The sequence below is a fragment of the Pseudoliparis swirei genome, chromosome 24 (assembly GCF_029220125.1).
Source record: "Pseudoliparis swirei isolate HS2019 ecotype Mariana Trench chromosome 24, NWPU_hadal_v1, whole genome shotgun sequence".
In the NCBI taxonomy this organism is placed as follows: Eukaryota; Metazoa; Chordata; class Actinopteri; order Perciformes; family Liparidae; genus Pseudoliparis; species Pseudoliparis swirei.
The window spans coordinates 3379975-3407310 of record NC_079411.1 but is presented as its reverse complement, the minus strand read 5'-3'; the positions used below and the strand labels follow the sequence as shown (position 1 = coordinate 3407310).

Below are 27336 nucleotides of genomic sequence, written 5' to 3'. Positions count from 1 at the left end.
AGTTGACGACGGGCTGCTGTCACCCGGAATAACGCGACACTTTAGCTCCGCTCACTCTTCGCCCTGGTCTTCTTATGACCGCGCATTATGTTCGAGGTAACCGTTATTGTGCAGTAACCGCTGTCGTCGCAGTCAACCGCCGTTTGCTTGGCGGTCTTTGAATGTAGCGTAACTGTTACAGTTACCTGACGTTAGCTAGGTAGACGCGTTGTTAGTATCCAGGTGGATATGATAACTGTTACCTTGTTAGGGGTCGACTGGGGATGAGACCGTAGTTTTAAACATCTCCCCTCATTTATATCCAACATTTAACGGCTTATAAATAGTGTCCGAATAGCTCTATTGCGAAGCTACCCGTCGTTAGCTTAACTCGTGACGTTTGTTATTAAACTAACGCGCGTTGCGTTCAGTGACGTCGTAAAACTGAAGGCACTGCTCCCTGGCGTGTTGTGGGTCCCAGTGTTGGGAATGAAAAAACCTTTTAAAAAATCTATCTAACGTAACTAAAATAAATGAATTTATTGAGAAGCCCACTGTAATATTTTTGCAGTAATGTCATCTCTCTTGTGTACATTGTATTTATTTTAATGTTTGTGTTTTCCATGTAAAGTGCCTTCAATACCCGTTTGAAGCAGTATACACATACAATGTATTATTATTATTATTATTATGCATGTAAGACGATGCATTAAAGAGGTGCTAATTTCCTATAGATATCTTATTTTTGGCGTTGCGCTTGCTCTACGAGATGTAAGCAGGGCAAAGGTTGTTTTTTCTTCTCGCTAAAATGGCACAAATAAACTATAAGAATACAAGCTTTTTAATAATGGACATTAAATAAAATTGAGATGAGGGAACTGAGTGACACCTAACTCGATCAGAGTATAAATGTAGTGCCTCAGTAATACACAGTGCAAATTGGTCATATTGTTTTCTGGATTGAGTTTTTAATAAATGTGTTATACATGTAATAATACAGGGATATAAGGTAACGTCAATTATAATATTGGAGCATTATTATAGTCATAAATACAAAAGATGATGAGGCATAAATATAAATAAAGGTGTCTGAGGTTTGTTATTGTTTTCTTTCCTTCGTTCATTCCTGAGCATCAGTGTCTCTGTCTTTACTTTTAACAGGATCCTGAACTCCAAGATCCGTTGTCACTGAGTCTTAATCCAAACTATGACGACCAGACTTCGCCGAATCGCGATTCCAAAAAATCCCCGGCAAGCCCCGACTATAATTGCGAGACACCAGAGATTCGAGTTATCATCAAAGAGGAGGAGGAAGGCTGGACTGTGAGTGAAAATCGTGAGTGGAAAAATCTTAAATATCAGCATCACCTCGCTCGATAACGTACACACACACACACAAAAAGAGTTTCACATTTTTGTTTCGTTTTGTGACGTCGAACACAGATGAGCGCGTCAGCTCAGAGGGAGAAGAAGAAGAGGAGGAGCAGGAGGAGGATTCTTCCGTACACTCTCGTCATGCCGACCTCAAAGCGTGCGGGAAGGGGACTGTGCAGAGCTCAGAGGGGCTCATGGACGCGGACGAGAAACCGAAGACATCCTGCTCACGGGGGACGGCGGATGTGACGTCGCACCAGTGCGACAACGCGGGAGAGAAACCCTTCTGCTGCCCGGCGCGAGAGACGACCCTCGGCCACAAAAGCAACGTGAAGTCCAACCGGAGAGAACGTGTGGGGGGCGACCACCAGACCCGCGAGGAAAAACAAAGCACATCGACGGCAACAGACGCCGAAGAGACCAAAAGATCAGCCCCGTGCCAAAGGGTATGCAAACATAGAGTCATGCGTTATCCAGTTGTGGTTTCATATGGTCAACATATTCTAAGTTAAGTGTTGATTAATTTAAATACTGTCGCATCGGGCCTCTCACAAGACACGCTTGTTGAAACAGATGCTCTCTTGACAATGTTAAAAGAAGATTTGCGGCTCATGCAAAAAAAAAGTAGCTGCAAGGAAACTCCTTCAGGGTCTTTAACGACCTGTAGCTTCGTCCGTAGCTCATAATATTTCCCCCCGACTGTCATATTAGAAAATGAAAGCTGTATTTTTTTTTGCACTGTGTTCTGTCTCCAGGGTTCCGCTGAACGTGCGACCCTGAAGACACGTGAATGCATCATGGCGTCTGCAAACCTAGAGGATCAAACGCTCCATTTGACCGTGAGACTGCAGGCAGGGGAGGAGGAGGAGGAGGAGGAAGAAGAAGAAATTGGTGGTTTAATCAACTCTGATGGAGAAGTGGTTGAATGGGACGCCAGTAAGTGCTTCCTGTTGTTTCAGTTTCCCATTGAGTTTATTTGCTGAAGCACATTTTTTTAGTAGCTGTTAAATAATATTGCAACCAAAGGTTTATTTATTTAGAATTATCCAAAACAAGAGCTGTTTTTAATGAATGAAGACATATCAATCTGTTCACGTTGACAGTTGAATAAGTCGTCATGACTCACAACATTAGTCTAATGTCGGTCGTCATGTCTGGTTTCTCTTCCACCTGAGATCTTGATTTGATTTCTTTTCCAGGAGGTAGTCCGGACCGAGGCTCTGATTGCAGAGAGAGTCCTCAGCCGAGCAAGGTAATTCATCTTGAGATGCAATTTATATATTTTTTAACCGCCATAGATAAAAGTGGATCTTTGTGATCGTGTATAGAGCAATATCATCACGCTGCATCCGATACAATTCGAAAGCACCACAAGTACCCGAATGACAACAATAAAAGTTTAATAAATATTGAAGTTGTCTTATTTTGTAATGAAACATTTCCAGTTTGAATTAGTGGAAAGTAAGAAATGTCTGGGAAAACAATCAATTTTATTGCGCAACAGAATTACGATCCACTTTTTGGAAATTAGTGACTCGTGAAAATTAGTGACTTTCCAAAATTCTTGGAATAGCAGTGTAACTTCTGCTTTCTGGTTTATATTACCGTTAAAGTACAACATCAAAGTACAATGTAGTTACCAGAGGAGTGTTGTGTATCTCACTGCAGGGAAGACTAATGAGCACTATTAACTAATTAACAACTCCCATTAATAATAGTAATAAATACCCCCCCCCCCCCACACACACACACACACAGAAGAGTTGGGATTACAATATATAACTGCAACTATAAAATGCATTTAATCTGCTCTATTTGCAGGCTTAAAGGGTGACTTTGGTATTTTTCAACCTGGACCCTATTTGTCCTATATTTATGTGTCTTAAGTGACAATAATAAATAAATAAAAAGTTTTCTCTGAGCCCAATGGTGGCTAAAAGAAGCACTTTTAGTGGATGTACATTGACGCTGAGATGATGACATCGCCGCCACTGAAGGAGTCCCCTAGAGACACATAAAACATGAGGAAATCGGTTGAACAATACGGAAGTTAACCCTGTAAGCGCTGTTCCCCGGGGGGAGACCGTTTCTGATGGTTTTCTGCTGGTTATGATCACAGGGTGTCGTCCCGTCCGAGTCTCGGCCGCGAGGCCAAAACCAGAGAGACAGCAGGAGTCCAACGCTCATCGTGGAGGTTGTGTCTCTGGGGGAGGATGAAGAAAGGGAAGGAGGGGAGGAGAAAGCGAGAGTAGTAAAGATGGCAGCGGCCTCGCCCGTATATCGTGGTAAACGCAAAGTCTAAAAAACTAAAAAACAATGAAAATTGATACAGGTTTGTAAGTCATAGGCGTAACTCGGTTCTCTTTTTTTAAATATTTAACGTCGCCAGGGAAGAGACACAGAAGAAGGAAGACGGTTCCAGAGGTACCGGTGGTGTCGTTAGACGCCTCCGACGCGGAGAAAGAAGTTCCTCCCGGTGAGTGAAGAGGGGATTTTTAAAATTATAATCAGGGTTCGTACGGTCATGGGAAACCTGGAAAAGTCATGACATTTTTAATATTTATTATTATTTCCAGGCCTGGAAAAGTCATGAATTTTTTTTAATGTAAATGTGTTATATTTACAGATTTACTTATGCAGTTTGATTAAAAGAATACACATTTATATAAATATTTTTTCTTTTAATCAAATTATTGTCTCTCATTCATTTGTGTCATTTATACACCGACGTTTCACCAAATATTTGGTCATGGAAATTTGGTTTAAAGTCCTGGAAACCCATTGGTCAACATGTGTATGAACCCTGTATAATACACATTCTCAATATTGATTTTTATTTGAATGCATGGGGGATTCACGAGAGTCATAATATGTGTATTTAAAAAAATTATAATTGTAATTAAGCATTAATATAATACAAGTTGCTTCTTCTCTTTGTCACAAAGTCAAACCGAGGGGCAGGAGGAAGATTCCTAAAGCTCCCGCGTCGTCTGCCGAAGACCTCGAGGAGGAGCCGGGAAGTGAGTGCTCCTGAAATGTATTTGAAATGCATTCTGCACGTTTTTGTTCTGTTGCCTTGAGTCTTGACCGTTTGTCTTCGACCTTTTACAGTCTCGAGGCGCACGCGGAGAAAGGTCAATTTTCCCGCCATCGTCGAATCGGAGGAATTGCACTCCAAGAATGTCCGCCGTGCTGCTGGTAAGAGGAGGAAACCATATGGTTGGGTATCGTTTTGGTGTTTTTATCAGTGTCTGTATTAATTATTACTCAATAAGTGGTAAAAATAGCTGCAGGAGTTACAGGAAATGTGTCAGCGCACATGGGAGCATTATTTCAGATTAGATTAGATTTGATTTTCCTTTATTATTTATTGATATTTCTTTATTAGTCCCACAGTGGGGAAAGATTGATCTCTTCACAAAACCCTGATTGGTTAAAACATTTTGAATCTAATTTTGATCCAGTTCTCGATACCAACCCGTATTACTATATCAGTTTAACATCTGTTTTTTTGTGTTAAATCAACTTTTTGAGACATTTTCTTTTTCTAAAATCTTTTTCCAGCAAAGCGCCCTTACAGAAGAAGAAAAGATACCAAAGTGTCTGCCGATGGGGACGGAAAGAACACGAGTGTTCCTGCTGGTAAGAGCAAAGGAAGTGGTGCGTCAGAGTTTTATAACCAGTGTTTAATGTACACACCCGCCGTAGAGATACGTCTAGATGTTTGCTTTGTTCCAGCTGATTAATGCAGAGAAAAACTCAAAGCGCCTTTTTTTTATTGATCATAGTCAGAAGTGGCAGTCCAATCAAGTGTTTGAGTGAAAATAGGAACAATACCTAAATAACAGCAAGTTGAGAGAAGGCATTGCAACAAACAAACAAACAAAGCTCACAAGCTCTTCTTTCTTCTATTTAACTTATCGGCCTAACCTTCCTGTCATTCCCCCCCCCCCCCCCCCCCCCACGTAGGAAAGAAGCGCCCCGGCAGAAAGATGCCCCGTGTCCCGATGGAGATCCCCCCGGAGCTCCTGAAGCAGCCCAAAGAGAAGATGGAGTACCACTGCTCGGCGTGTGGCAAAGAGTTCCCTCACGCCTACAAGCTGGAGCGGCACGGGCTGATCCACACGGGAGAGAAACCGTACCGCTGCTCCATCTGCAGCCGGGGCTTCAACCAGAAGGGGAACCTCAAAACGCACTACAAGGTCCACTTAGGTGAACTTGGAGCTCCTCAAATATCTGCCTCTCTATGGTTGTCTATCTGTGTATCTGGAGGGTTTCCACACTTCTTCATAGACACAATTAAAAATATATATATTTCATGACTTTTTAAAGACCCATGGTAAAAAAAAGTTAGAATTCTGGATCGTCCACAACCTATAACACTAGTGTGGTAAACTTTACTCACAATGAAACTGCAACCTTTTACTCATCTCAAATACTTCAAATTACAGGCAGTCGATACACTGTCTTTTATTTATTTATAACAAATCTTTACAAAGCACTTATATCCGTCTGGCTCTGTCTTTCAAGCAAACCATCAATATGCATTTAATCATAAAACCCGCTGAGCCTTCCAATACAATCTCTCACTAACCTGCTTTCAATGCTTGTATTTTGCTGTCCATCATCAATTGAGCTGTTAAATACTGTTGAAAGACATTTGGGGGTGGCTTTAGCTCAGTGGGGAGCAAGGCACTGAACCCCATAATAACTAAGGATGGGTTAAATGCAGAGAACTAATTTCCCCTTGGGGATTAATAAAAGTGTATATTCTATTCTATTATGAAATATACTTTACACGGCTTTTCAAACCTGACTTGGTCTCTAAATATCCAGCAGTTTGTATGATATTTGAAGAATTGGCCCCAAAACTGGCAACTCAGGGAAACGAAATGGGTTTCATTCCAGTAATAAATACACCACAATGGAGGTAAAGCTGAAGTTTTAATCGATGCACAGATCGTTACACCGGTTGAGTAAAACATGATTTGTCCCTCATGTCTTTGAAGGTCGAAAGGGCGCCGTGGATCTTGACGAAGAGGTGAACCCCATCGCGCCGGAACACTCCGAGTACTTGAAGTCTCTGCCGGGGGAGTCCCGGATCAAATCCTCCCTCCGTTGCCCGGAGTGCGGACAAGAATGCGAGAATCCTTCGGATCTGCAGGCGCACCTCGCCGCGGCGCACGCGGCGGAGTCGGACGCCGGCGAGCGCGCCGCGCCGCGGCTCCCCTCCTGCTGCCGCTGTGGCGTTCAGTTCGGCGAGAAAGCCGAGCTGGAGGAACACATGAAGACGCACGTCAAGGCGAAGCCCTACTCGTGTCCCGACTGCGGCAAGAAGTTCATCAACGAAAGCTACATCCAGATCCACCAGCGCATCCACACGGGGGAGAAGCCGTTCCTCTGCTCCCAGTGCGGCCGGGGCTTCCACACGGCGTCCTCGCTCAAGCTGCACGAGATGCAGCACTCCGGGGAGCGGCCGTACGCCTGCTCCATCTGCGGGAAGACGTTCCGGATAAACTCGTACCTCACGGCGCACTACCAGACCCACATCAAGGACAGGCCCTTCGCCTGCAGCGTCTGCGGGAAGGGCTACTCCAGAGCGGAGGAACTGAAGGTGCACCACAGGCTGCACACCGGAGAGAGACCCTACGAGTGCGGAGAGTGCGGGAAGAGCTTCATTTACCGCCAGGGTCTGCGGCAGCATCAGCGCACGCACGCCGGGAAAAGCATCGGCCCGACCAGGCAGCTCGGCAGGCCGAAGCAACACGCCAGGCTGGACGTCTGACAGTTGACGCTTTTTATGGGGGGTTGTTGTTAGCCGTGTTTGGAAGATATTACAGTAAAATGCGCTTCTTTCCTGCTCTTCTTCCTTCCATTACAGCTGGGAATATTATTGTGTCTGAAAATATGCTCGGCAGAGTCGCCGTGGATTGCCAAGAATCATCTGAAAGCTGACCGTGTTGTCTTTTCCCCTCCTCTCGTAGCCCATCTGTACAATTTGAGTGCCTTTTGTATCATGCATGCCAAATACTAATACTTAATGTTGATGAGATTATGGACAATATCCATGGTATTTTTAAAAATCCATGTTGATGGAATACAGTCGTTTTTAAGAACCATGTCTGGTTTTTTTTTCTACATCTGAAATAATGTATTCTCACATTAACTCCACAAACTGTTTTTTGTTTTGACAGCCGATGTCGTAGCGCAACAAACTCAACCAATCACACATGGACGTCTGACTGACTTGTTCCTAAAGTTATAATCCATGCCAAAAGATTTTAGAGAAGCGATAGGAACCAACTGAATGATGGACACTAACGTTGGATATTTATCACCAAAAAAGTATCATCGTAGTTCTGGAGTGTGTTTTAAAATTAAAAGTTTCTTTTCATCCGATATTTAAAAGTATTAATCTCTGTGAGAATCTGATTTAAAGTAAAGTTTGATGTTTTTAGGCATCTAAGCAGACAAGACGTGTTGTGGCTCTTATTTGACAGCTTGGATTGCATATTTCTGCCCTCCGACCTGGCAACCCGGAGTCAGTCTCGCGCTAACTTTCGCAGGAGTATTACTGCTCAGACAAAGACATAAACACACATGTCGGTACGCGGTCGGTGGGTTGGTTGGTGCTCGAGGGGGGTGGGGTAGAGTCCGCGTGCTGATTCGAATCCCCCGGGAACGAGGTGAGTGTTTTAAATCATCCTGCGGCGGCCGAGTTAGTGCTACATGCTAGTTAGCCGTTAGCCAGCTGCAGGTTGACGTATCACGTCCCCTGCCGGTGTGCGCGAGGCTATGAGTGACGTCACAGTGTTCCGATATCAGGCTCGGGCTGGGGAGGGTTATTTTGCATCCATTCAAAACACAAATTTCAGTGTTAATTTATCTACTTTGTCTTTTTGCGTGTACGTTAGATTTCTCCTAAATGTGCCCAATTAGCATAAAAAATCCCCAATTTGCATATTTGTAGTTCTTTTTCTGGAAATGTGTAATAGCACTGGGGAAGTGTAATGGATAGATAGACAGATAGATATAGAATATATATCAATAAAATAATATAATAATATGAAATTAACTAAAAAAACAATACTACAAAGATGTAAACAAACAACAGTGTGATGGTGTTATTATGGTTGAGTGATTTATTATAAAGTCTTATTGCAGTGGGAAAGGATTGATCTCCTGTCTCTGTGCTTGTGTTCATTCAGAGAGTTAGTGACTTAAATATGTTGTAAACATTACTGTTATGATCATTATTAAGTGCATTCAGTGGTTTAAAGGATTAGTTAGGATTCACGTTTGACATTTTTTGTTTTTGTTTTGTGCAAGTACAACAATAAAATGAAACAGTGGCCTTTTTCTAGTTTTGGATAAATTCATGTTTGTGTAATAAGTATTGCATAATATTACATCTGATTTTCAACCATGTCTTATGGTGTTTGTATGCTATGTTTTTAGTATTTATTCATATTTTACTTTATTAAAACTATTTGACCATGGTAAACTCATTCAGTGTTGTATTTTTTATTTATTTAAGTTTAGACATATCAACATTAGACATATATATACAACAATTAGGTTTGTCAGACAATAATACAATAAAAGAAATAACATACAAAGCGAAGAAGAAGAAGAATTCTAAATCAAAAAATCTTTTTTTTAAGGGGAACAAGTTATTTATATATTATATTATGTTACACATCAGTGGGGCTTTTATTGTGGTTTCAAAATCAAAAACCGGAAGTTCCGATACGACTGTAAGTGGCTAGCAGCTAAAGCTACAACGCTTCTCACATTAAAAGGCTTATTTAACTGAACACACCAAAACACTGACGTCGATTATCCACCACTGTCTGACATATACAAGTCGCTCCAGTAAACTTCTCTCGCGAGACTTCACGATATTTTTACCGGAAGAAGAAACAAACAAATCCAATGCCGAGATTTTTGGTCAACATGTCTTCTGTTTGTTGTTATACGTGAGCCTGAGTCTTTGTGACATCCCCACCAGAGATGAGTCCAAGGAGGGGGTGTTATCCGCAAACTGCAGGAGCTTGACGGCCTGGAGTTGCAGCTGTGGAAGAGCCGAGGAGAAAGAACGGAGTTTTGGGGTGTTACAGTTTAAGAAGCGACCGTGTAAACTGGGGACTTTGAACCAACGCGTCCGTTGTCTTAGTTACAGACGGCTGTTGACAATAGGAAGAGAACACGGAGCTGCCCTCGTGAATGTCGAATTATATCATTTGTATAATAAATATTATTAAATATATGAGAGAGGTTGACAATTCGTTACTAAATTAAACCAAGCGGCATTCATGAGGATAGATAGACGTGAAAAGTCGCCAGTTAACAGGGTCGCCTGTTAAACCGTAACACCGGTGCTGATGGTCCGAGAGGCTGAGACGTGTTTTCCCAATCCAATCTACAATATACATGTTGATATGTGTGTGTGTGTGTGTGTGTGTGTGTGTGTGTGTGTGTGTGTGTGTGTGTGTGTGTGTGTGTGTGTGTGTGTGTGTGTGTGTGTGTGTGTGTGTGTGTGTGTGTGTGTGTGTGTGTGTGTGTGTATATATATATATATGTATGTATATGCATGTATATGTAAATATATATATAAATATATATATATATTTATATGTATATGTAAATATATATATACATATAATGTATATGTAAATATATATATAGTGTGCTTTTAAAAGAAAATACACTTTGCTGATACTTTTATAATGCTTTATTTACATACCAGATTCAACTAACCGCAATATAATATAATATACGGATTTTAATATAATTAAAGAAGATAAAAGTCTCGAACAGGGCAGAAATGAAACGAGTTACATTAGTGGGGCTTTTATTTTGGTGTTAAAAGCCAACCGGAAGTTCCGACCCTCCAGTAAATGGATATCGGCTCAAGCTAGAAAGGTTATCCTCGGATTCCAAACGCTTATTTAACTTACCTCGCGACTTTGGGCGGCAAAACAACGCGACGCGTTGTTTGAACGCATCGAGCATGAACACGAGCGACCAGTAGGAAAACCCACCGCGTCGTTTTCTAAATGAACTTCTGTCGGGGACGACTACTTTTTCACCTGAGAGGGGAAGAGAAGAAGAAAAAAATCAATGCTGAGGTTGGTAGAGGAGAACAAACATGTCTATTGTCCGTTCCGAGTGCTCCTCCGGCAGTTTGCAGCGGATTGTAACGCGTCGTGTCTCACGTTGGACTCCGTGTCGAATCTGTCGGGACTGTTTGTTATTGTTGACTTGCGGCTTAAGCTCGAGGGGTGAAGGGGGGGGGGGGAGAGGCGGAGGTCAAATACGAGTCTGTGCTGCAAGGGTGCCTCTTTGATACAGTCAATTAGGGTGCCGACAGGTATTTTGGGGGGTTCAATTATGTTGCTGCTTAACTTAAAACTACAATTAGTTAACGTGTGTGTGTGTGTGTGTGTGTGTGGGGTTAAAGGGATGAGAGTCACCGAGCTAATGCTGAGCTAACGTCAACTGGACCTCTCTCTCTCCTCTCTGTATATGTGTGAGCGTGCAGTCGCACGAGCGCAGGTTTCCTCCAGTGCTTCCCCCCCCCCCTCTTTTTTTATTTAGGACCAGCCAGTGACGTCATGTATTTGTGTTAATGGTAAAAACGCTGCACAACATGTGTTTTTTTAATTTAAGGACAATTCACGACTGTCCATCAGGCCCCAAGCCAGGTCCAGTCCTCCTGCCACAACAAAGCATCCGCCCTGCTGAAGTGTCCTTGAGCAGCAGGAGGAGGAGGAGGGGGAGGGGGGGGGAGTGTCTGTCTTCTAGGGGTCGAGGCACTGTTGCAGTCAGGGAATAAATCATGTCTGATTGTGGCCAAGGGGGGTTTGTTCTGGGGAATGAATTCAGATCTGGACTCATCCTATTGGTTCAAATCGTTCTTTTAATCCTAATTATTAAAAAAAGAAACCCTGAATATGATATCTAGGTTGCGGTTGATTGACACGTGCGTCATTATGTCGGGACAATTTCTCGCAGAATTGTGATTTAGCACCTTGATTTTGAAGTCTTGTTATTAATGATTCATTGCAGTAATTCGCCTCATCTTTTCCTCCAGGGATTTCAAAATAAAATATATGAAGTATGTCAAATTGTAGCCTCGAACACTTGATGGATCCTAGCCCAGAACGGTTTAATGGGTCTCATAGTAATACATCCCTTGTAGAGTTTTAGTACGAACACATAGTCATTTCTTATTGGACCTCATCAATGAACCATCATTACATTTTAAAGGATGCAAACATTTTGGATAAAAGCGTCAGCTAAATGACATGTATTGTAAAGCACATCCGATGTGTCTGTCCTGTATTCTGTGATTTTCTATGAATTTAATTGTCTCGTTTTTCTCCCTCCCCCACCTCTCTCCAGGTCGTATGTTTGAGTGATGGGCTCTGAACACCCGGAGGACTTGGGACCCGCTGCCATCCCCGCAGAGGAGGAACCGCAAGAAATCGGAGGCCTGATCAACTCTGACGGAGAAGAAGTGGATTTCTCAGATCTCAGTGAGTTTGTGTTGTCTCTCTGTACCTTAATGAGGTTGATGTACGAGAAATACCTTCTGATATAATATAATTATAATATGCAGGCTCCAAAGTGATTGCGTTTCAATATTTCTTTTTAACCCCTTGTATCATCTGGATTAAATTATCTGTAAAAATGCTTAATTGGTGGACGTATGGCTGCATTCGTAATGATCTGAATGCAGCAGTCTTCGTCTTTACAGTATAATAGTTTGGTGTTGATCTTATTTTTTTTTACAAGTTCTTTAAAATAACCGTATTACATTTTTTTTTTTAAAGCTTTTATTTTGAAGCAGCCAAATCAGGAAACGTTGGGTTTTCTTCAGCAGTAACTTACCAGGTCTCGTGTGTGCAAGATCCAAAACAAGACAAGTTTAATTAACCACAACCGTACATAGATGTGAATGCATCAAGGTACCTGAATGCACCACGGTCGACAGCTATGATCCCATTATTTATCTCCCAACAGCGACTCCATACCATAATACTTTTCTTCACCGTGGGCCACATCAGCATCACGGCTGCCCTCAAAGGGCCGTTTGAACTGTAAAACTATAAATATAATGTATAATTTTAACTACTCCCAAGCATATTGTTAAATAACTGTCTTTGCATTTGATTATTGTTAATTCGAGTGTAAAAAATATTGTACATGCATTTATATAAATGTAAAAAATATACATAAGCAAATTTCTCTTAATATTATAAAATAAATCAATTTAATTATATTTATTTATAACCCACATTACTGTATTAAATATCAAACGCACGTTATTACATAAACTTTGTTCAAAGCTTTTCTGTCACAGTTGAGAAAGTTAAGCTGCTCAGAACATGTGAGACAGATGTGGACCGGACCAGTGGTTCTCTACTGGTCCGGCCCAGTGGTTCTCTACTGGTCTGGACCAGAGGCTCTCTACTGGTCTGGCCCAGTGGTTCTCTACTGATCTGGCTGGGACCCCCATCACCAAATTGAGGAATATTTTCAACTTCTCAAATTGATTTAATAATAAGACGGTGCAGTTTGAACCTGTGATAGAAAATAATATCAGTATGCACGAAAAATACTCACTTTTTTAAAGTCAATTATAATCCCAAACGTGCATCTTAAGGACACGAGGTAATACAACATGCATAACTATTCAGTAACTTAAAATACTCAACAAGTGCTTTCATGCACACTCACTGAATCTATGACAACCAAGGTTGCTTTGGAAACAAGTCAGTGTCCCGAGGAGCAGCTTTAATCCACAAACTCCAAATATATTCAACAAAAAAGCAATTCAGAAAGATTAAAGAATAGAACGTAAACTTCTCTCCTCATTACCTTATTAGTAGGACAATACTGAAACGCATGAAGCAGCTCTCACTTAAAGCCGAGTTCACCCCCGACATCGACCCGAGTCTGCAGGACGACCTTCCTCCAGCAGGTCTGCATTTTGCGTGTGCATTTTCTACCTGTGAGGCGAGACTACTGACTACTTGGATCCTGCTAAGTATCTTCTTTAAACTAGTTTTATCTGCTAAAGTTACTGTTGTATTTGTTGTCTAAAGCTGCTGGATTGTTAGTCTGTCCTGTTTTAAGGAGTTGTTTTGGTAGAGAGGTGTGTCCTGTGTTCCGACACCTGAATCTTCACTGATTGGACGAGCGATCGTCACCTGGTTTCTATTGAGTGTCATTTGAATAGCAAAAGCCAAGGGGCGGTGTCAACGCGGCTGGAGGTAATTGGCACTAACTTGGGCTCATAACCGGGTGGGGTTTTTCGCGTCAGCTGTAGCGTCAGCGTGACTCGGAGGACAAAGACTCGGAGGACAAAGACTCGGAGGACAAAGACAAAGGAGTCTTCCGTTGGAGTCTTCGGGGGTGGCTGAGTATTTCCCCATTTTTTGAATATGTGTGTCTTTTCCATACCTGTGCGTATCTCTACTCGTAGTTACTATAGGACTCGCTCATTCATGTACCGGAACCCCTCCTCTGTTATCCTTCCTACCCGTTCTACTCACACCCAGCACCTGGTCACAGGAGGCCTCTGGAACTGTCAGTCAGCCAACCGCAAGGCCGACTTCATCTCTGGCTTTGCTGTGGAGCAGTCGCTTGACTTCCTGGCTCTCACTGAGACCTGGATCACAGCAGACAACACGTCTACCCGGCTGCTCTCTCCTCTGCCTTCTCCTTTAGCCACACACCCAGACCCTCTGGTCGGGTGGAGGTACAGGTTTACTCATCTCACCCACATGGTGTTTCTGTCCCTACCGCTTCCACTCTTTATCCCACTGACTTTTGAGTTTCATGCGGTGACCGTTACTCATCCGGTTCAACTTCACATTGTTGTTCTCTACCGTCCCCTTGGTTCTTTGGGAGATTTCTTGGGCGAGCTAGGCGTCCTCCTATCGAACTCGCGGAACACGGCCCCGCTCATCCTTCTGGGTGACTTTAACATCCAGACAGAGAAGTCATGTGATCTCTTACTCTTACTGTCTTCCTTTAACCTCTCACTCAGTCCCTCCCCTCCTACTCACAAAGCCGGCAACCACCTTGACTACATTTTCACAAGAAACTGCTCTACCTCTAACCTCACTGTGACTCCTCTCCATGTCTCTGACCACTTCTTCATCTCTTACTCTCTCTCGCTCTCTGGTACTGACAACCCACCCATATCTACAGACTCTGCACCGCAACATTCGCACCCTCTGCCCCTCCTCTCTGGCCTCCTCTGTCCTATCTGCTCTCCCTCAACTGACTGCTTCTCACTCATGCATCCTAACTCTGCAGACACTCTCCTCTCTTCCCTGTCTTCATCTCTTGATTCTCTTTGTCCTTTTAAGACACGACCGGTTCGGAAATCCTCTCCGGCTCCGTGGTTGTCGGACTCGGTGCCGAGAGAGCCACCCTGGAAAGAAAATGGCCAAATCGAATCAAGCGGAAGACTTGCTCTTCTATCAATCTCCTCTCCTCCTTCTCTTCCTCTATCTCTGCAGCCAAAAGCTCGTTCTACCTGACCAAAATTCAGTCTTCCTTCTCTAACTCCAAAAAACTCTTCTCTATCTTTTCCAACCTCCTTGATCCCCCCTGTCCCCCTCCTCCTTCCACCCTTTTGCCGAGCCACTTTGTCGACTACTTTACAAACAAGATAGACGACATACGCTCCTCCTTTACAAATCCATCTTCTATCACCTCACCAACACTAACTTCTTCATCCCCTCTCTTCCTCTTTCACCCCTTGTCTCCCAATCAAGTTCTTAGCTTGGTGACCTCCGCCCGACCGACCACCTCGCCCTTGACCCCGTCCGTCTCCCATTCTCCAGGCTATTGCTCCTGACCTTCTGACCTTCCTCACCCATCTTATTAACAGCTCCTCTCAACTGGCTGTTTCTAACTCTCTGAAGGAGGCGAGAGTCAACCCTCTCCTGAAGAAACCCACGCTCGACCGTCTGAAGTCAGCAACTACAGACCGGTCTCTCTTCTTCCTTTTCTCTCCAAAACTCTGGGCGAGCTATCTTGAGCCAAGTGTCCTCCTATCTCCACAGTAACAACCTTCTTGACCCTCACCAGTCTGGATTCAAGGCCGGCCACTCGACAGAGACGGCCCTCCTTGCTGTCTCTGAGCAGCTTCACACTGCTAGAGCAGCCTCTCTCTCCTCTGTCCTTATCCTTCTCGACCTTTCTGCAGCATTTGACACCGTGAACCACCAGATCCTGATCTCTTCTCTTCAGGACCTGGGGATCTCAGGCACTGCACTCGCTCTTTTCTCTTCCTACCTTAAAGACCGCACCTACCGGGTAACTTGGAGAGGATCTGTGTCTGATCCTTGTCCTCTCACTACTGGGGTTCCTCAAGGCTCCGTCCTGGGTCCCCTCCTCTTCTCTCTGTACACAAATTCTCTCGGCTCTGTCATTCGTTCGCATGGCTTCTCCTACCATAGCTATGCTGATGACACCCAACTGATCTTCTCGTTTCCACCGTCCGAAACACGGGTGGCGGCGCGAATCTCTGCCTGTCTGACTGACATCTCTCAGTGGATGTCTGCTCACCATCTGAAAATCAACCCTGACAAGACCGAGCTACTATTCCTTCCAGGGAAAGGCTCCCCCACCCATGACCTGACTATCACCTTCAACAGCTCTGTGTTGGCCCCTACCCGGACTGCCAGGAACCTCGGGGTGACACTCGACAGTCAACTCTCCCTGACGGCCAACATCGCTGCGACGACGCGTTCCTGTAGGTACATGCTGCACAACATCAGGAGAATACGTCCTCTTCTTACTCAGAAGGCGGCGCAGGTTCTGATCCAGGCTCTGGTCATTTCACGCCTCGACTACTGCAACTCCCTCCTGGCTGGTCTACCTGCTAAGGCCATCCGACCCCTGCAGCTCATCCAGAATGCAGCAGCTCGACTGGTCTTCAGCCTCCCGAAATTCACCCACACCACTCCGCTCCTCCGCTCTCCACTGGTTACGGTGGCTGCTCGCATCCGCTTCAAAACACTGGTCCTGGCGTGCCTCTAGGCGGATCGGGCCCGTCTACATCCGGGATATGGTCACACCGTACACCCGGCACGTTCGCTCCGCTCTGCAACAGCCAATCGACTTGTGACTACTGCACCTCGAGCTAATCACGAAATCCAGACTGTTTGCTGTCCTGGCTCCTCAGTGGTGGAACGAGCTCCCCACTGACATCAGGACAGCAGAAAGTCTCTACATCTTCCGTCGGAGACTGAAAACACACCTTTTCCGACTATATCTGGATTAAAACACAGATTAGCACTTCAGTGGCACTTAGATAGCACTTACTTATGGTACTTTTGTAGTTCGACTATGTTGAGGAAATGTTACTTCCTGTATTCTTGTTGTTCTTAGTTTGTACTCTAGGTTGAAATGCACTTATTGTAAGTCGCTTTGGATAAAAGCGTCTGCTAAATGACATGTAATGTAATGTAATGTCTGGACACTGTTTTGAAGACGCGTCCTAAAAAAAACCACCGCTTCCCTCCTTTCAGCAGAGGGCGCCGTGGCCCCGGAGACGCCCCCCAAGACGTCCGACCACAGCGAGAATGAAAAGCCGCCGGCTCTCCACAGCTGCTCGGTGTGCGGCAAAGACTTCCCCTACGCCTCCAAGCTCCAGCGCCACCTGCGCACCCACTCGGGGGAGAGGCCCTTCCCCTGCGCCGCGTGCGAGAAGCGGTTCCCCGAGAAGGGGCTGCTCATGATCCACGAGAGGACGCACACGGGGGAGAAACCCTTCCCGTGCACCTTCTGCGAGAAGCGCTTCGCCAGCCAGGGCGAGCTGCGGCTGCACCGGCGGACGCACACCGGCGAGCGGCCGTACCACTGCTCCGTCTGCCCCAAGAGCTTCTCCCGACACTGGCACCTGAAGACGCACCTGGAGGCGATGCACTCCGAGGTCGTGGCCGGCTTCGTCCGCAAGAAGTTCCCGTGCTCGGCCTGCGCCAAGAGCTGCAACTCTGCGGCGGAGCTGCGGGACCACCAGCGGACGCACACCGGCGAGCGGCCCTACCAGTGCTCCTACTGCGACAAGCGCTTCGCCCTGTCGGGCACGCTGGTGCGGCACGAGCGCCTCCACACCGGCGTCACGCCGTACCACTGCGCCGCCTGCGGCAAGACGTTCGCGCAGCAGTGGACGCTGACGACGCACATGCGGACGCACACGGGGGAAAAACCCTACAGCTGCGCGCAGTGCGACAAGTCGTTCGTGGCGCCCGGGGAGCTGCGCCGGCACACGCGCATCCACACGGGGGAAAAGCCGTACGCGTGCGGGGACTGCGGGCGCCACCTCTCCCTGGCGGGAACGCTCCGGAACCACAAGCGGTCGTGCACGCGGCGCAAGGGCGGAGCGGCGGCGCCGGACGACGACATCGCCGCCGGCGTCGTCTCGGAGCCGGTCCGAGCTGCCGCTGGCGAGGCGTCGCAGCCCGGCCCGGTCGACAGCGCCAGCTCTGAGGTAGAGGCGATGTTTATATTTGACTTTGACTCAATGTTTATTCTTCTTCATGTAACGCACGCCTGCGTTCGTACACGACCTCTCAACCCCGTTGTTTCCCTTTTGTTCTTCCTTGACTGTTCTCGCAGGTGTCGGTTGAGCCCCGTTCCTCAGACGAAGTCGCTCGCTGTGAAAACGACCCGCAAGAAGCAGAAGAGCGACCGGAGGCCGTCGCGTCCAGCCCACGTGTGAATGTAATAGTGAAGGAGGAGGAAGAGGAGGAGCCGGTGTGCGGTAGGTGAACAACCAGGTTCCCTTCACTGTAAAGGCCGGGAAGGCCTCCGCTGACGATTCATCCACCGCTTCCTTTGTGTTGTGAAGAAGAAGAAGAAGAAGAAGAAGAAGAAGAAGAAGAAGACGAAGAAGAAGAAGAAGCGGCTCCCGACCAGGCGTCCGGCAGTGAGGATTGCACCATGCAGGAGGAGCAGGAGGAGCAGGAGGAGCATGAGGAGCCTGAGGAGCAGGAGGAGCAGGAGGAGCAGGAGGAGCAGCGGCAGGAAAGCAAGGCAGACATCAGGATGACGGTGAAGGAGGAAGAGGATGAACTCCTAAACGGGAAAGGTAAGGAAGCAAGTTTCCAGGAGTACAAATGTCCCTCGCTTTAGAAAACAAAGTTACAGCTATTAACTGGGACCTCGATCCACTGAAGGATTAAAACACCTTTTTCCTCTCTGAGCTCCGCCCACCCGTCTCTCTCTCTCTTTTTACCCTCGTTTCATGTCTGCAGAGAGTTCATGTGTGTGCGTGGAAGTGAAGTGCAGTGTTTCCCCGACCATTATATTAGGGGGGAGGGGCTCCCCGCGTGAAGAGCAGACGGCTTTATCTTAGTAAAATGTTCTTCAGGGCCCCCAAATAATTTGGCATTATTGGCTTGTAAAAAAATAAATAGTGATGTCATGAAATGAAACTCTTGTTTCTTACATGGACTAGTTATTTATAACTATAACATGCTCCTTATGCTTCCCTTCAATAGCCTATCATCATACTTAATGCATTAAATCCACGGGCACTAGGACCGTGGGGAGGCTGCTGCATTGGCTTTCTCACTCTGCCAAGTAACTCTAAAAGTTCATTTCTGTGTAGTCAAATGTTGTGTAATATACGGGATGCAAGCAAAGCTACCGGGCAAAAACCACACTGTTTCTGATTGAACCAATCTATGAAGGGTCTGAATCAATGGATACCCGCGCCCTGAATGGGCCCCAAAAAGGGAAACACTGAAGTGTGTTCACACTTGTGTATACTTTGAGGTTTCTGCCCTCACTGAATCCCTTGAATGGCAAAATAATCAGCACAAAGTTGAAGGCAGCAGGAAAGTTGTCTTCTTTCAGCGTCTGGCTCGTTCTGAGCGGACATAAAAAAATAAAAGCGTTCTTCCTTTTTCTTCGCTCTGGTTTTGGAAAAGCTCAGTTCTCGGGAATTAAGCAGCAGAGTAAAAAAACACATTTTCCTAAACTTACCTTACAGGAGCAGGCTTCTCATTTTTTCCCCCCACTTGAAATGTCAACTCAGTCGCTGCAGTTTAATTATCCGAGTTAAAAATGTAATTAGTTTTTTCCGTCCAGTTAAAACATTTGTATTTATATATATAAATAAATACATATATTTATCTATTTATATATATATACAATTTATTTATTTATATATATACAATATATTTATTTATTCATATATATTTATATACTGTGTTTGTCCCACAAGCTGAGGTGGTTTCTTAGAGACATAAGCATCACTCTCCACTCTTTTTGACATTTGAGATGATAAAAAGTGGACTGTGTCTTTTTCAGTTCACTCCGACTGAGTCTTTGCCGTCTCTGACCGACTGGTTTGAAAATGAGAACCTGCACTCGTGGTTAGTGGTGATTTTGTGTTTCTTGCTTTCTTTAATTCAACCCACCTGCTGCTTGTTCCTCCTTTTATAAATATCTGTGATATATTCAACATTATCTCCTATATTGCACATTTTGGCACGGTGGCACGAGTCGGGTTGTCCTCTCTACACGTGAAGTCACATGGTGTTCCCTCCTCGGCTGACGCGGCACACGCGTGATCTGAAGGCTGATCGACGGATTATTTGCTTGCATCTCATATTTGTTCTGCTCATCTCGCATCGCGTTGGATTCCTCGCTGATCGGGCGTCTTTTTTTCAAGGAAACGCTTCACCCCCAAGACGACCCGCCGTCTATCAGCTGTCCCTCCTGTATGCCGGCGGTTAAAGGCCCACTAAGGATGGTGGAGTTATGTCGCCCCCCTCTCCTCCATGTGTGTGTTTTTGTCTGAGCTTCTCCTTTTCTTTGTTGACATAACCTGTCTGGCCACGCCTACTTTTAGCACACGTGAGCCTATGAGCTCGGCTGATAGCGCCGTCCCAGCGGTCCCCCTTCAGGTAAACACCATTAGCTGCGTCAGCACTTTTTTTCAAGGATTGCATCGTTGGCTGCCATCAGTCGGCATGTTGGGAGCCATCGAGAGGCTCCTCGATCTCGTAGTCGGCACCTTGTTAACAACCGATTACAAAACTCCCGCACAACTTTAGTTAGCGGTATAATCCAGAGCTTCGTTTTTTTATTTAGTCGTATGGTCGAGAATTCCCGAACGCACGTATTTTCTGACACCCGTGGATGAGAAACTTGTTTGTGCAGAAGTGTTTTCACTTGTCTAGGTTTTAGCAGAAATGCATGCTCCTCCCGTTTACTTCAATCTATCAAAACCTTTCTCTTTTCTTTCTTTTTTTCTTAAATAACTCAAGTATTTCGAGGTAGCGTGATGTGAGGAACTGATGTACAGCTGGTCATTTTGTGGGTGGAGTATTCCTTTAACAAGCAAAAAGGTGTCAATGAGTTCATGGTGGATCGTCTGTCTTCAGTGTCACGAAATGAACAGTTTTTGTCGTCCTTGTTCCCACAGCGTCTGGAGAGGATCCCGATGGAGTCTCCGACAGCGAGAGAGAGAGTCCTCCGGCCTCCCCGGGGCAGGAGCAGGGCGACGGCAGCCTGACGAAGAGCACGTACTGCTGCGGGCTCTGCGGGAGGGACTGCCACAAGATGTCCGCCCTTCAGATCCACATGCGAATCCACTCGGGAGAGAAACCCTACCAGTGCTCCGTGTGCGCCAAGCAGTTCACGCAGAAAGGTCAACTCAAAGGTCACCAGAAGGTCCACACGGGGGAGAAGCCGTTCGTCTGCCCGGACTGCGGGAAGACCTTCGCCCACTCGGGGGCCATGAACCGACACCGGCTCACGCACACGGGGGAGAGGCCGTACCACTGCTCGGTGTGCGAGAGGAGCTTCAACCAGTCGGGCCGCTTGCGGGAGCACGAGAAGATCCACTTCGGGGAGAAGTTTGACTGCGCCGAGTGCGATAAGAGCTTCACGCGAGCCTCCAGCCTCAAGAACCACTTCAGGCTGCACACGGGCGAGAGGCCGTACAGCTGCGACGTCTGCGCGAGAGGCTTCAGCCGCTCGCAGAGCCTGCGCATCCACAAGCGGAAGCACGAGTCGGCGTCGGGCGCGAGGAGCGACGACTTATCGCAAAGTGACGATAACTCCCCGATTAACATGTGCATAGCGGACAAAAATGACTGAGAAACGTATAGGAAGCGTAGAGAACAGTAGGCGTATACATATATATATGTGTGTGTGTGTGTGTGTGTATATATATATATATACATATATGTGTGTGTGTATATATATATATATATATAACTGAAAGATGTACCTCTGTGAAGAGGCCGCCGTTAAAACTCCAAAAAGAAGTATTGAAGCTAAAATATTTAACTCCCTGATATTGATAAACCAATATGTGTCAAAGGACGTTCAGCAACGCGGTTCAAATCTTAGGAAACTGAGTCCTATTTGCTCTCTTTTCTCACTCGAACCACCACGTCAGTTGAATCAGAATGTACACATTTAAAGTATTTATTGTAGTACAAATAGTTCACTTGAGGTCCGGGATTTCACATTTTCCCATGCAGTATTTGTCCATCACTAATTGTGTATGTGGAAGTTGGATTGAAGAGTAAATATATTGTTGTATCAAACGTTACGATGAGCAGTCGAGGAATCGGGTGAAACTGGAATTCATTCTTTGTGTCTGAGCTACTGAAATGTCCGAAATGTTTTCGCCAGTAATGAAGCAAAAGGATTATGATACTCATCAGGTTTTTGTTTTTATGGCCGAGACCATTTTGCCTTAGTGGTGATGAATATTTTATCTCTGTTTTATGTTATTCTCAACCAAATCATTGAATGAGGTTCAACTGGTTTGGAAAACTATTGTGAATAAAAGAATCGTCCTAAAAAGGCTGTGATGGAAAAGTGCTGCCTCGGTCTGATTGTGTGGGACGTGTCATACTGGCGTTAGGTGCAAATATATGAACACAAATGAATATCGCACGTGGGTATTTTGCTGAACGGAGCCTGAATGCGTCATAATGTAAAAACCACTGGGCTTATTTACAGTGACACAAGGTTTCTCACCTAAAGCAATGAAGAATATTAAGTTGATTTGAGATGTGTGATTGAATATTTATGTCATGGAGCCAGACAGGAAAAGGTGTTGGTATGCTGCGACTCGTTTTCAGCTCGAGCAGTTTTAATATCCTGTATGAAGTCCTTCAGTCACCCTCAAGGTAGTTGGAACAGGAGAGACCGTGTTGACGCGGTTAGGTTTGGGCTCATTATGCGCTAAACAAAACACAGAAATTATATAAACCACAGACAGGGTCTATGGTTCTGTTAAAGTGCTGTAATGAGGACGAGCCACCTGGTCCTTTTTCTCTTTTTTAATCAATAAATGTATCAGAAAATGTCATTTTGTGTAAATTATTTTGCTCTTTTTTTTAACGGAGAAATTTATCTTTCCTAAGTATTTGTTGTGATGCTTAAAACAGTGTAATAACACACAAGTAAAGAAACGTATTTAAATGTTCATCAGGTTTCTCTTTATAAACCATTTTAATTGTAATTTTGACATTCATTGCAAGAGTGAAATTGAACCTATTTTACCCAGACTGGCCTTCTGTCTATTCATTTCCCAGTGTCCTTCTTTTTGTTTGTAAGGACAGGAAAGTGGGACATTGAGAAGTAAACAATACTAACACTATTATTTACAACATCAAAGTATTATCTACAAAGAAAACGCCACTAAACGGCAGCTGCGCTACGTTTCGCTGCCCCTTATTACATTTCGAATCGCGCACCGAATACGAAGCACTTCCTGAGTCCGTCACGAGGTACGGTAGCCCGCTCGCGAGGCTTCAAACGTCATCAATGCGCGCCTCCGCAAAAAATCGTCCTGGATTCCTCGACCACGCGCTTCGAAAGCCTCTCTCCGAAAGGAGACGTCACCAGTGTTGATGTTCGCGCCATTGCTAGCTCACGTTAGCTGACGTCAGCTAAAGGCGGACGGCACACCACGAAGACACTAACGGTCGTGCGCGCGCAGCCGGAACGGAGCGTTCTCGGAGCCGGTTCGAGCTGCGGTCGGTGAAACGTCGCGGCCTGACCTGATCACCGGGTTCAGACTGGACTGAGCGCGCGACAGTTTGTCGTAAGTAACTTATTCTTCGGCTCTACAGCCAGCTTGACAATACATCCCCTCCAAAGAACAGACGGGTTGTTGTATTTGGCTGAATTTAATGGAGGAAAATATAACGTTGTATAACTGAAAAAGAGCATAACACACGTGTCAATAATACTGTAAACTAACAATCAACATTACCGTGTCAAACCAAAGGAATATGAAGCTAAACATGTTCATACGCATGTAAACGTTAGATGAAGCGCAGATGGAGACTTTTTTCTGTGGATTTTTAAGGCTATTTTTGCGCAGATTGTAAACGTGCATGCGCACTCTGTGAGTTCGTGGGCAAAAATAACTGCCTGAATATCACTTCCGGTTACTCCGTGTATTTACGACGAGCTTACTTCGTTGCAGCTGTGCACAATCGCCACTAGGGTACAAAAACAAATACACTGGTTCCAACGCAGAGACGATGTTGTGTTTATTAGCGTCTGAGCGACTGGCTGACGTCAGCATGTACACATAGTTTTTATCCGATTGTTATATTTTTAACAAATAAATAAACTCTCCACCCTTCACTATTTTGATGTGATCTTAGAGAAGACAGGAAACTACAAAGCATGCTAGTATTCATGATAAAAAAGCTCAAATGCCCCTACCTGATTTGTTGCTTATTCCTAGTTGTTTATAACAATGTAATTGTAGTTTATTAATCTTTGATGCCCGACATATTTTCAGATGCCGTGTCTGAGGTCGTCCCGCCGTTCACAGGCTGACAAGTTGAGGATTGCGCAACGTGGGAATGCCAATTCTGCATGTATGTAACCAACCATTTTATTTCTTGTGTCATGCTTTTCCCCCCTCTGTTTTGTACTGTTTTACTAGTAACTAGAACGGGCACTCGGTAGAGCGCATACCTTCGCATATCACAAGATTGGGCATTGAATTATGAAAATGTTGGCATTAGTTGCATGCCAATTGGATAAAAATTGACCGCGCTATGGTAAAAAAAAAGATTTTGACCTTTTCATGACCTTGACCTTTGACCAGATCGATCCCAAAATCTAATCAAATGGTCCCCGGATAATAATCAATCATCCCACCAAATTTCATGCGATTCGGTTTAATACTTTTTGAGTTATGCGAGTAACACGCATACAAATAAATAAATAAATACACGGCGATCAAAACATAACCTTCCGTGTTTTCAATGCGAAGGTAAGAAGATGTGTAATTGTTTATTATATGTTTCTTGTGTCTATGAACAGGCCGTGGTTCTGGTTACCGCCACACGGTGCTGCAGTGGGGAAAATCCCCCTTCACTGGAAGAAGCCATAAATTGGTAATTCCGGCCGAGTCTCCAGACAAGAAGGTAGTACGGTTATATAACTTATGAACAAACTACTCTCTATAGTCGAGCTCTTTGAATTCTCACGATCACCCTTCCTGTTTCAGTTTGTTCTTCTTGTCGGAGCCTCCCATCTGCGGGCCGTTGCGGACGGGTTCGTGGAGATGCCGGAGGGGAGACTTTCCTTCGGTGTCATGTCGACGCCGGGGGCCAGCGCCACTGATCTGAAGAACGAAGTTCTGCACGCCGCTCTCCCCCGAACACCCGACGCCATCTGTGTCCTGGCTCCGGGTAACAATCTGACGTCCAGCAGGACACTTGAGGAGGCCAGAGCAGACTTCGGCTCGCTGCTGGCCATCGTCTCCAGTTGCTGTCCTAAAGTAAGCTTGTTTTTCAGTGTGTTTTTGAATGCGCTCGCTGCAGAATATCGTGTGCGTTTTAAATGAAATTGTATATTGTAACATCCAACTTTTTTGTTTTGTCTAGGTTTTCGTTGTGGACTTTCCCCCACGCCTCGACGTGGAGGTGTCTCTGCAGGACGCCATGCGGCAGGAGTTTCAGCGCGAGGCGACGCTGATGGGCATGTTTATATATACCTTATATTATACAGTCTAGGAAAACCTGTTGCAAACATTTAATAATATTAATTGTGTTTTTTAAACTTTTAAATAAAATAGTTAAAGTTCACACTACCGTTCAAAAGTTTGGGGTCACTTAGAAAAAGAAAACATTTCTTATTTCAAAAGTAAAAGCGCTGTTTTTTTAATGAAGATAACATTAAATTGATCATAAATCCGCTCTCTACATAGTTAATGTGTAAATGACTGTTATCTGTTGTTAAAGAAGTCTCTACAGAGGTGTGTAGAGGCCCATCTCCAGTGTTCTAATGGTACTTTGTGTTATCGCCTTAGAAGACTAACAGAGGGGTAGAAAACCCTCGAAAACCCTTTTTATGTGAGCGCAGCTGAAAACAGTTATGCTGGTGAGAGAAGCTATAAAACTGGCCTTCGTTTGAGCCACAAGTTTGAAGAACTACATTAATATTTACAATACAAATCATTATTTCTAACCTCGTCAACGTCTCGACTATATTTGATATTCATTTAAAAATTAATTTCATAAATAAAAGTGTGAGTTTTCATGGAAAACACCAAATTGTCTGTGTGACCCCAAACTTTTGAACGGTAGTGTATGTTTGGATATTTTTTCATTAAATGTGTTTCTTCATTTTTTTAAAGGTGTGAAGTACTTTTCCGTGGCCGAGTTCTTTCCATTGGACTGCCGTGTCCTCTGGAGTAAAGACGGCGTGAGTATTTGCTGTTGTGTCGTATACACTTCCACTGTTGGGACAATATTGAGCTTGCAGCGTGTTTTGTAAATTAACTTCTAATTATTTTTCGCAGGTGCACCTCAGTGATAGTGATGGGATGAAGATCCTGGTGCAGTTGCTATGGCAACACTCCTATGAGGTGAGCCTTTCTGTTAGCCTTTATTTGAAAACAAAATGTCCTTTCATTCTTGTCTTTTTATAGCTTGTGTGTATCCGTCTGTCTAGTTTTATGTGTCTAAATGAACCGTTACGTGCTTAACATATAGAATGCACATCGATATAATAAATGTATGTTGTTGTTGTTGTTGTTATTAGCAAATACTTGGCACAGCTCCTGAGCCACAGGTTCCTCCCAGACGGCGAAAGTTCACTCCGAATGTCCCTGAGGAAGAGGTCGGCGGGCCGTCCCCCCCTGACCCCCCCGAGCGGGCCCTCGTTGTGCGGGGCCGGAGGGTACGTGTGTCACGCTGCTCTGGGCTTTAGAAATCACAACTTTTCGGAGACACAAATTAACGGCGTTATCGTTTCTGCATTTTTGTGACCCAGGTGACGCTGAAGGGCTGTTTCATCCCGCTGACACCGGTCCGCTTGAGCAGCGCCATGTTGGCTGAGATCAACAAACGCGTCCCGTCCCAACGTCCCCGCCCCCCCGAGGAGACGAGGGTACGCCATCGGCCTGATATTAAACTGGGTCCTTCCTCACATTGAAATGCCAGGCTGTTTTTTTATCGACGTGCGCCTTCCAATAGTTCGTTTATTCTTCTCTCGCATCAGGAGGCGACGGTGGACCACGGGCAGACGGCGGCCGCCCCCAAGAGATCCCCGGCTGAACACCGGGTTCGTCTTTTTAAATCCTGCAATATGACTTGTTATATTGTTCTGCACCCGGTTGCATTCGCTTTGATTTTTATTATTCGTGTTTTTTAAATTTGAGATCTCACTAAATGTGGCAGGCTTGTCGGGTCTGAGGAAAATATACGTCTGATATAGACGTCAAATTTGGGTTGACTTGAATTTGTTCACACGTGTCGATCTCCACCTGCTCTACAAAAAGCCTCCGATACCCCGACTTAGATTTTCCGCCATTTTTTATTTTGTTGAGGTGATGTGGACCAATAAGCCTCGTAGGGGGCGTGTCTTGTTTTTCAATGCTCATAACTTCAGAACTATTTGGCCCAATCACTCCAAATGTTCAGCGAATGTGCACAATGCGTCCTTCAACAC

At 45.0% G+C, this 27336-nt stretch overlaps 2 protein-coding genes across 2 annotated transcripts; both read left to right on the top strand.

Moving 5' to 3' along the window:
- The first annotated feature begins 6 nt into the window (after window positions 1-6).
- Window positions 7-22723, top strand: LOC130189775 (zinc finger protein 850-like). The gene is made up of 18 exons (XM_056408709.1): window positions 7-96; window positions 1141-1315; window positions 1423-1799; window positions 2109-2289; window positions 2553-2605; window positions 3473-3638; window positions 3743-3829; window positions 4299-4373; window positions 4465-4551; window positions 4918-4995; window positions 5323-5565; window positions 6363-7132; window positions 7338-7344; window positions 11775-11894; window positions 16911-17872; window positions 18001-18149; window positions 18180-18472; window positions 20819-22723. Exons 1-18 carry the CDS (start codon window positions 88-90, stop codon window positions 21493-21495), a joined length of 4509 nt encoding a protein of 1502 aa, XP_056264684.1. The 5' UTR covers window positions 7-87; the 3' UTR covers window positions 21496-22723.
- A 478-nt stretch (window positions 22724-23201) lies between these two features.
- Window positions 23202-27310, top strand: LOC130190325 (uncharacterized). The gene is made up of 10 exons (XM_056409658.1): window positions 23202-23461; window positions 24173-24251; window positions 24703-24806; window positions 24890-25162; window positions 25269-25362; window positions 26021-26088; window positions 26186-26251; window positions 26428-26565; window positions 26659-26775; window positions 26887-27310. The coding sequence occupies exons 2-10, from the start codon at window positions 24173-24175 to the stop codon at window positions 27037-27039; spliced, it is 1092 nt and encodes a 363-aa protein (XP_056265633.1). The 5' UTR covers window positions 23202-23461; the 3' UTR covers window positions 27040-27310.
- The last annotated feature ends 26 nt before the right edge of the window (window positions 27311-27336 follow it).